The following is a 10,184-nucleotide window of genomic DNA, read 5'->3' as shown; positions in this document are numbered from 1 at the left end:
AACCCCATGCTCTGGAATATACAAGACACTCCTGGAATCGATGAGATACTCGTGACTACAAAGTGGGAATGTTTCCAAGGGTGGTGGAGTCTGCTCTTTGGAGTTGGACTCCCTTGAGTATTTTTTTTCTTCACTGGTTTTAAAAAACTTTCAGTTCTAGACAGGTACTATCGTGACACCCACATAAAACTGGAATTACGTGGCACAGCAGCAGCCCCATCTCTCAATGCATATTAAAGCAGCATAGTCAGTGCTGCCACCCTTCTGACACAGTGCTGAAACAAATGTCGATACACTGCTTACCTCTCATCTGTGTTCTTCTAACGGTAGAAGGTTACCTCTGCGTGGTGGCTGCTCCTGCTCAGTCAGTACATGAGCTTTGACTCCTTCTATTGAAAAGTCTTCTCTTCTATTGTAATGATGCTTCTGGTTGTGTGTGCAAAGGCACACTGGGTCTCCAACAGGAATAAGGAACCTACCTCCAGCTATCCCATTTATTCATTCCAACTGAAGCACAGTGTTGTAAAATTGTCTAAACATCATCCCCTCTCCCTCCCCACACGATCTGTAAATTAACATTTGGATTGCCCAATTACTACATTTGGGCATAGAAATGGGATGCTTGCACATGGAGAGCAAATACTTGAGATGAACTCTTAAAGGCAGGCAAATGCCTCTGGCACACAGTTGTGCACTCCTACTATTAGACATCTCACTCTGAATTTCTTAGTGCAATAGAAGCATTTGGCTACTAAACACTCCGTTATGATAACCGACACTTTAATCAGGCTGGACACCCTGTGAGTACTTCAGTTTCTGCTTCAAAACACAAACTTTTATTGCCTAATGGAACTGCTGAGTTAAGCAAGGTGGAAGAAATGAGTTATAGTTTATGTTTTCCTCTGAACTGGCAAAAAAGCATACAGACATTCTGCTCTAGCTTTAGCACAGCTGCCTCCATTTACTTATTTTCATTACTCCTTTAATTTGCCAAATAATTTTGCATATGTTTACTTTCTTACCTGATATAATCAAAATATTCTTTGTGCTGATTCCGATAAAAAACTGACAGTTTAAGCATACGGCCTGCAATCACTTCAGCTTTTTCCAATAGCTGTGTTAGGTGAACTTTTGAATAATCTGGAAAAAAAAGACAATCTGCTAGTATGGGGGACAGGAAAAACCACAATGCTCTCCAAAAGCTACACAGATGTGCAGACTTAAAACTGGGATCAGAGCCTTGGTAACATACCTCACATCATGCAGCAGCTATACAGAAACTCTATAGCCCAGCACCAGTTCCCAACAGTGGTGACAGACAAATGGCAGGAACATGCGTGTTTGATTCTTCCCTTTCCTTTCCCCACGAATACTCTGAAGCCCACAGCAACTTTCACCTCAGGATTTCCTGTGTTAGAGCTGGTTTCCTTGTATTTGGGACTGCAGAGGAGCTGAGAACTGCCGTCTCTGGCTTATGTCATTTGATAAACTGTTTGCTACAATGTACCCAGTTGTGAGCCAATAACGATTCACATAACTAAAAAGCTTGCTTAGGACCCAGCCTAAATGGCATCTCAACCAACATGGGATTCATAGGAGCTCACTTCAGCACTCAGCTTTCACATAGGCAAGCGCATTGGCACTAGGTGATGAACATCCAAAGGAAGAGACTTATAAATCAATGACAGGCTAAACTGATTGAGACAGGGTGTTGGTGGTGCCCAGGTTTTGCAGCAGAGAAGGGAGAGCAGCAGAATGTCTTAAGCAAGCTGTCTGTTAGGGAGCTGCCACTCTGTCTTTTCTCCACAGGTGCTAGTAGCCAGCAACAGGCACACAAGTGGCTCTGCTCCACTTCGGTTCACCAATCTTCCTTCCTAGCCTGGGACAAGCAGCAGTGCCAGGCACAGCACTTTGGGGCAGCTAAGCTATTGCGGAACAAAGGGGCACTCCAGTTGCCTCTTATTAATGCACCAAACCTGAGCACATACAAAGCCTAAGGTTAGAATTCCAGCTTCCAGGTGTGACTATTATAATTCTGCCAGCCTAGTTTGCACTGGTAGATGGCTAACCCACCCAGGCAGCAAAGCTAGCGTTAATTGCATACATCCCGTGGCGCATGTTTCTTCAGCAATATTACCTGCTGTGCAAAACTCGATGATTTCACTCCACTCAGAAACAACATAATCGCCATCAACTTGCTTCGATGCTGTCTGCACTGCTACTGTGTATTCTGTTCTTGGGCTCAAGAACCAGTGCCCGCGGACTGTCATAGGCAAAGGAACAGCTTTGGCCACCAATTTAGTGGGTACATCCTGATGGAAACAAAAAGACAAAACAACACACAAGTCAGCAGTGCAACCAAACCAATCCACCACCCCTTCCTTCATTGTTTTTGCAACGTAATCCCTAACCCCTAGCTCTTCTGTGTAAACCTTAGTTACTTCTCACAGTCTATTGGTGCAGCAAAGTGATAATTTGCATGTATGAGTTTATTACTGGTTCCGAGTGACTATGGACTGATACTATTATATATAGCCCAAATATATAATTCAGACTAGGGCCATTTGTGCTTAAGTATGCAGAGAAAGACACGCTACTGAGCACAAGGATATCTTAATTTAAGAGCTTCTTGTGCTCTCATTGCCATTGTTTGCTTTCAGTCAGTGTAACCAAACAAAATTCCTCCTGCCGTCAATCAGTCCACCTATATTGCTGTTGATATCTTCCAAACCAAAACCTCAACAGAGAAAATTAAACACATTGCAGAGTAACTTCGTGTGTTCTACATGCATTAAAATACCCTTATGTACAGGAAGGCCAGAACAAGCCAAACATACAGCTAGATAGTTTGTGCCTGTCATTGCACTTCGTGCTTCCCACCCCGCCACCATTTCAGATACTCTGTTTTGGTCTTCCAGCGTACCGCACTATAGTGCAACAAAGAAGAACAGCTGCTTGTTGTTGTTGAAATACCTAATTTCTACAGTATCAAAGACTGCAGCACAGACCACCAAGGGGAAGAAAATGTTGAAGAAGTGGACAGTTTATGCTAGAACTGTGGGTGAAAGCACTCATGGTGGAGTTGAATGATTCTTGCACAGTGTACCCGAGGAGCTGTGATAGTGAGAGAGGTATTTACTCCTAAATATATATCAGTAATCACAGAATAGCAAGATGGCTGCCATGTGAAAAGTGGGCATTTTAGCTAACGTCCATAGCTGTCCACCTGTAAATACTAGTCCATAGTCATTCACCTATAAATACTAGCACAGTAGTCCCTTAAGGAAAAAAGAAATAGAAAAGAGACATTTTCTATTCATGATGTGTAAGCAAGACCTGAAAGATTTTTTTTTTTTTGCTTGTCTTCTATTATGGAAATATATTTTTCTTTTATTGTTTTTCTGTCAGCAAAAAATATTCTTCAGTTTCTGTATTAAGAAACTGTAAAATTAGCAGCTTGTGATATTACAAGAACTGAAACGTGATTGACTGATATCAAGGGTAAGATTTTGTTGTCATGATTTCTTTTTTGCTAATTTTCATTTAAATCAAATAACAGTTGGGAGAAAACTCTCTCTGTAAAAGATTCAGTTGTGCACTCCAAAATAAATAACATATAAAAGATAGAGGAAAATTACAAGGAAAAAGAAAAGGAACCCCAAATGACATTTAAAGCTACCACCCTGGAACTATGTCGCAAAGGCATCCCACTGAACTGAATTTGCTGCTGCTAATGCAGTCAGCAGCTGCTACAGTTACAATCATCAGTCTTCATGTCATCTTTTCTTTGGCTGTGGTAAAAACTGCCTCCACCTGGGTCAGGTCTCTGTGCCCACAACCCAGTGGTGGTTTTTGCCCCCGTTAATTTTGTCAGTTTTCATGTAACGTTAAAAGCCTCATTGCCCCTATGTGTCAAAGCCTTACCTTCCAGCTGTGTCTCAGGAAACTCTTCTAACTGCCCCCAAAAAAAGGGGCCGACTACCTAAAACCACATTAAATACAGGGGTTTATCTCTTGCACAGCTGGGGACAAGGGGCAGATATGATGCTTTTCATAACTCTAATCTGTTGTTCTTTTTCTAAGCAAACACTTGGTTTTTTTCCCTTCTTTTTTTTTTTAAAGTTGCTATACTGACCTCAGGAAAAAACGTTCAAATGTTCACGCTGAAATCCTTCTGGGGATTCTTCATTTCTTCCTTTCATCTCTTTTCTGCTCAGCTCTCATTCCTGGCTGAGCCCCCAAAGAAGTGCAAAGGAGGTTATATGCCAGCTCAAGGACAGCCAGGATTCTGGAGTGGCAGATGGCTGCTCCACCACCAGCACCCTCCAGACAACTCTAAAGGTACCTAGATGGCAATAATTTCCAAGAACAACCTGGAAGCACGAATAACTAAGCAGCGAGGTATACGAGTCACACTACCTCTCACCCTTTGGGGACAAGATGCCTGCTTTGCAGTCCCTTTTCATTGCCAAAGAAGCAGCTTTCAATTTTCAGCTTTATCCCATTTCATCTTGTCCTTCCCTTTGCCAGGTCTCCTCGTAGGACACACTGTAGGAACTCAGCACACCCAAGTTCTAGTCTTAGTTTTGCTAAATATCTGAGCCTTGTTTCCTATTACATGGGAATAATCATACTTCCATATCTTAAAAAAGAGAGGAGGTATGCAAATTGCATCGAGAAAGAGACAAAATCTTATTAGAATTCTAGTCTTTACATACTACTACCAACACAAACCTCCTCCTTCACAGATATGATGACAATAGTCATAAACAATAAAACTATATGTACCCTAAATATGCTGAATATACTTTATATATTTGCCAACAGAAAAAGTATCGAAAGGATGAATCATTTGTATATGCTCTCCTGGGTACACAAGGAAACAAACAGCCCCCTTTCCTGAGGTACTGCATCTATCTATTAAGTTAAGTCTATAACCCAAGTCACTTGCTCACAGCCATATGAGCAAACTGAGACTTAACACTAACTTTCTACAAGTTAGAAAATAGTTTAAGCTGGTCATCTGGGATTATCACCTGTGAGCGAGACAGGCACTTGCAGACAGTGATTTACCCTACCTGTAAACTAAGTAAGGATGATTTTTTTTCCCTTGAAGATGCCCGTCCCCTTCCGCAGCCTGACTGCTGGATGACTCCTAAGAGTAAATCCCAATGCTCTTTTTTATAACTAAGTGGTAGGGCTCACTCTTCTCTTTCTAACAAGCTCTGCTAGGAGAAGGGGCAGTGATATTCTTCACCTCTTTACAACAGCTTTGTTACAAAGGCAATAGATGGGTGGGAGTTGATTCAGTTCCTTCTGGATTCTGGGACGATTCAGTCCCTGGTGCTGCAGCTGCCAGGTTATCAGCTCCCTACCCAGCAGGTCTGCCGCTGAGCTTCAGCTGTGAAACTCGTATAACTAACGTTATAGGAAGGAAGGATGCTTGTCTCTAACCATACTAGGGTTAGGGCAAATTTTGAATTTGAGCAATTTTTAATTTCTCAACAAAAGCTCATTCTGGAAAGTGTGTTCAAAATTACTTAGCACTAAAGATGCATGAAAGCAAACACATATGTGCTCTGGCACAGATAGCTGCTAGAGTATTCAGTCTGTGCAGTTCTCTTGCCCACCCGATCCGATGTCTGGATTTCCATCATTCTGGCTGGGGGAAAAAAACCCCAAACCAAACCAAACCAAAACCAAATCCAAAACAAAACAAAAAAAAAGCTTTACCAAAATCACTAACACAATTAGTACCAATAAATTTTAATTCTGACAAGACATCCAACTTATTATTTTAATTGATAGACTTTAGTCTCCTGTTTTTACAAAACCAATTACCTCTGTCCTTTGACTAAACACTTCATCAGAGTAAAAAGCTAGGGAGTTGCTGAAAAAAACAAAATAAATCTAATGGCTTATCTTTATTACACTACCAATATCCTTTTTTTTTCTCTCCATTTTAACACTAGTCTCATCACTGTGATATAGATTTTGAAGTGTTTAGAGTGTTTGATCTACTAGGGTGGCTCCACATTTGTTTCTACAAAAACAAATTTTACAACTTTACACCCACTTGCATATGAATGAAAAACGTGTAGATAAATAAAATGAAAGAAATTGAAAAGAATCCATCTCAGTAAGCACTTATATTAGAAGGCTGTCAGTCCAAAAGTAATAACTCTAAGAAAAAACCAAACATACCCTACTTTATTTGCTATTACAATTAAAAATGGATCATAATAAATACCTATTATAACATTAAATTAGGTAGTGCTTTGCATGCTGGTTCCTAGCAACTACAACGTCTTGGCCAAACATGTAAAATTCTCTATTTCAAGCAGTAATAAGTGATTTTTCATTACACTTAATGCATATGTTACTTCCAACCATATTAAAAAAAAAAAGTCAAATAAGGAAACGTGAAAATTATACTCCTGCTATTAACAGAATTCACAGGAAAAATACTCTCGCAATAAAAAAGACTCAGAGAAATAGGTGGAAATATTTCCTGGTTATCCCACTGGCATATTAACCAATAGTAATTTAGGTGTTGATAGAATCAGAGCTCTCATATTTGTCTGGATGGTTATTTGTGCCTTGGCAAACCTTATCTTTTAGAGATATTGCCAACACTGTTTTTGAATTTGCAGATGCTTGTGTTGTTTAATCTTCTATCTCATTCGATGTTTCTCTAGACATCTCAGTATTTCAACTATTCTGAGGTCAAAGCAAATTTTGCTGGATTTGATAAGTACAGATTCTGCAATGCATTCAATATGTCCCTGCATCAGTGGCTTGAGGAAAGAGGCCAGATGAATATTCAGGTCACAGTGCTGAATGCTGCAAACTAAAATTGCTGGAAGCCTTCCTAGAAGTGCATTAGAATTTGTGACTCTTCTGTTGAAATGACACGTGTTGCTCTTGTGAGTCTGTCACTGAACAAGGACAGGCACAGAATACATAAATTGTGTAAATAATGATTAAGAACTAGTCAGGAATAAAAATGTCTGTCTTGCAATACATCGTACAGGTTCCAAAACTGTTTTCAAATGAAATAGAAAAGATAATATTCAGTTCTCTATGAAACAAATGTATTTGTGTGTACATGCATATAGGCTAGAGACGGAGAAGGTATTCTGAGCAAAAAAAAAAGTCAATCAGATAAATCAAAACCCACCTTTGCTGGACGTCCAACACCTGTTTCCTATGCTCTGGCTTTGAAAGTTTAATAAAACACTGAGATTCATCTATTTAAAATCAAGTATCTCCACCTTGATTTTTAAATTAAAATTACCTTATGTTTAAATTTGTTGGAATTCTTGTTTTCTTTCTTGTTGAGATCGATGAAGTAATGAGTAATGCGGTCCTTGGATTTAGAATCCATGTCCCAAGAAATCTTGAAGGAATCACATGTGATGTTACTTATTTTGATGTTGTGTGGGACTGGAAGTTCCTCCATCTCTGCAATCCCACTATCTTGTGATTTATTTCCTGCATAAAAAATAAGCATGATTCGTTCAGTTAAAGACCAATGAGATATCTGTTTTCTGTGCACCAATACAATCACATCTCTGAACAGCCTTTTACAAAGTCTCATAGATGGTACTCAGAAGCAACTATGAGGTACAATTATGCAAGTCTCAATGTCAGTGATGGAAAATACTAGAAAGAGATAAAATTCCTCACATGAATAACCACTAATAACATGTAAGCAGGCTGTATGGACTGGCTAGTATCACAACTGTGTGCAGTTGCAGTTTGAGAATAAGAAACATCTGAAGCTATCTGGTGCTACAATGATGCCAGCAACATCCAATGTTAACATAATAGCTGTATCCATACCTGTCAGTGAAAAAAATACAAATAGAAATCATATTAATCCTAAACTTACTTTTCAAGCACAAAGTAAAACAAATCTCTTCAAGGTTTATAGGTGGTGTATATATATACATATATGTGTACACATATATAAAATACTGTCTCCTTTGCAATGAAACAATTAACAGTGATCACTTTGTTGAGCCACAGTAAAAGGGACATACACATCAATTTCATTTTCTGGTCTTTATTCGCTCTCTTTGCCCAGTTGAGACTCTGCAGTTTTCTTGGGAAGTTTTTTCTAATTTCTCCAAGTGCATATGGTAGATGAACAAATGACCATTGACTGCAAAAAGCATCACAGATTCTAAAATTAGGTCTTCCCTTAGTTCCCAACCTTATAGTAGAGCGTTCTGTGAACATTAAAACTCAGAAACATTAGGTGATCTTGCACTACATAAGACACAAGTCAAAAGTGAACAAACAACAAAAAAAATCAGAAAGATGACAAAAATGAGTGGGTAAAAAGGGAAAAAATAGAGAGGATGATGTAAGAGAAGGAATAAAGAAACAGAGCACAAAAAAATAAAAACAAACATAGATAAGAATAGAAAGAAACAAAAAAGAAAAACAAGGCTAATGCCTGTGTAAGAACAAGAGGAAAGCTCCCAAATTCTGTCCAGATGAGGAAGATAGGAAGCCCATGCAGAGATGTGAGGCAACATGTTATCAGAATTATTTTTAGTCACATCTAATTATAGAGAAAAATAGTATTTATACTTCTATCATATCTGATAAAAAACTGGACACAGAAGGTGAGTCTAGTCAGTAATAATAATAAAAATTTGACTTGGAAAACATTAGGGACATTTCAACCTCTCAACATATGCTGTCAAAGAATTATACCAACACCTCAATGCAGGAATATTAAGGTTGGCCTGATTGTTCAAAATTCTCCTCATGGATATGTGAAATTCGATCACAGAGTCTGCGAAATCCATAGATTTCCAGCTAGTATTCTGAATAAAGAAATTTTACTGATGGTTTCAAGAACCAATAATAACACTTTCCTATTTTTGTTCCATTTCATGCGTCTACATCCAACAGATTGTCTATTCTTCAAACATCCTATTGCCTTTTTTTTTTTCCTTTTCAACTAATATCAAAGTCAGATGGTGCATGGTCTTGCTCAAAATCCTACCCTATTTGTGCCATCCACAATGACATTTTCAACAGCTGCACTGGCTGCAATAGACTCAGAAATACCAGTCATTACTGAAAGCTTTCTGTTCATATGAAATACATGGTAAGTGCTTTTCCCAATGTGAGATTTCAGAAAGCCAGCAGGGAGAAGATGGCATTGCTTTCTTTTGTAACAATTTTGTATTTGAGAAAATGACTGAAAGCTCTACCAGGTACACTGAAAAGGCTACATATGATCGCTCTTCCAGGAGCAAGGCTCTGTGTTTAAGCAGAAGATGGAGTGATGCTGATGAGGGTCTCAGACCTCCTGGAGAGCTGGTCGGACTTAGATCCCAGCACACTGAATAACTGAATAAAGACCTGAACAGACATGCAGTCAGGAAATCCAAGCCATATATATCCACAATATGTTAATGTGCAACTTCTTTGCTTCAAAAGTGAGCTTCTATACTCCATAACTGTGGGCCCTAGTCATGTTTCAAACAGCCAAAGTAGTTTAAGCTTCAGGAGACATGTACAAAGCAGTAATAACCACTGACAAAAAGTAACAGAGATGAAAAAAGATTTTGGAGCACACCAATGACAGTCAAAGAGCAAAAAATGTTTCTGTAAATGGTATTGTTTTCTGTACAATTCTTGGAAATAATGTCTGGCATACATCTTTAGATGTCTGTGCTTCTGATCCTTTTACTTTTTTGCTTAAGAAGTGGATAAATAGTTTAAGTAGATATTTTCTAGCAGAAAATATCCAGGTAATTTTTAGCAATATTTTTAATATGTCAGAAAAAGAAACCACCTGCATTACTAAGTACTAAGCTATCCTTTTTTTGTGATGGAACAAAATCCAAAATAAACACTTTTCTGAAATCTTTAAAGCTCTTTGAAAGTGGAAAAAAAATCATTTTACAGATTTTGAAATAGAAACAGAATATGAAATAAGAAAGTAAAATACCTCACAATCATCACCAGCAAGCAATACTCCAGTTTCCCTTCTATTTAGAATATGAAGTATCTGTGATATTTGTAATGCATATTTATATTTTGATACATATTTGTGTAGTCCTGAATGTCAAAGTCCATTGAGTTGACAGGCAGGAACCTGATAATGATACATAGTATTAATACGGAGGATGATGATTCAGTGAGTATTGGTAAATGGT

The 10,184-nt window shown here is 38.5% G+C and overlaps 1 protein-coding gene across 1 annotated transcript in view; it reads right to left on the bottom strand.

Moving 5' to 3' along the window:
* Window positions 1-7,490, bottom strand: part of PHYHIPL (phytanoyl-CoA 2-hydroxylase interacting protein-like) — a 10,991-nt gene extending 3,501 nt beyond the window's left edge. The window contains exons 1-3 of the mRNA XM_009575573.1: window positions 7,298-7,490; window positions 2,138-2,312; window positions 1,023-1,140 (exon numbers count right to left, since the gene is read on the bottom strand). Of these exons, the coding sequence (XP_009573868.1) occupies window positions 1,023-1,140; window positions 2,138-2,312; window positions 7,298-7,462 (458 nt within the window). The 5' untranslated portion in view covers window positions 7,463-7,490. The remainder of the gene's footprint in view (window positions 1-1,022; window positions 1,141-2,137; window positions 2,313-7,297) is intronic.
* Window positions 7,491-10,184: the final 2,694 nt, after the last annotated feature.

Source organism: Fulmarus glacialis, unplaced genomic scaffold (genome assembly GCF_000690835.1).
Source record: "Fulmarus glacialis isolate BGI_N327 unplaced genomic scaffold, ASM69083v1 scaffold6204, whole genome shotgun sequence".
Lineage (NCBI taxonomy): Eukaryota > Metazoa > Chordata > Aves > Procellariiformes > Procellariidae > Fulmarus > Fulmarus glacialis.
The sequence above is the reverse complement of the archived record's forward strand: the minus strand, read 5'-3'. Positions and strand labels throughout refer to the sequence as shown.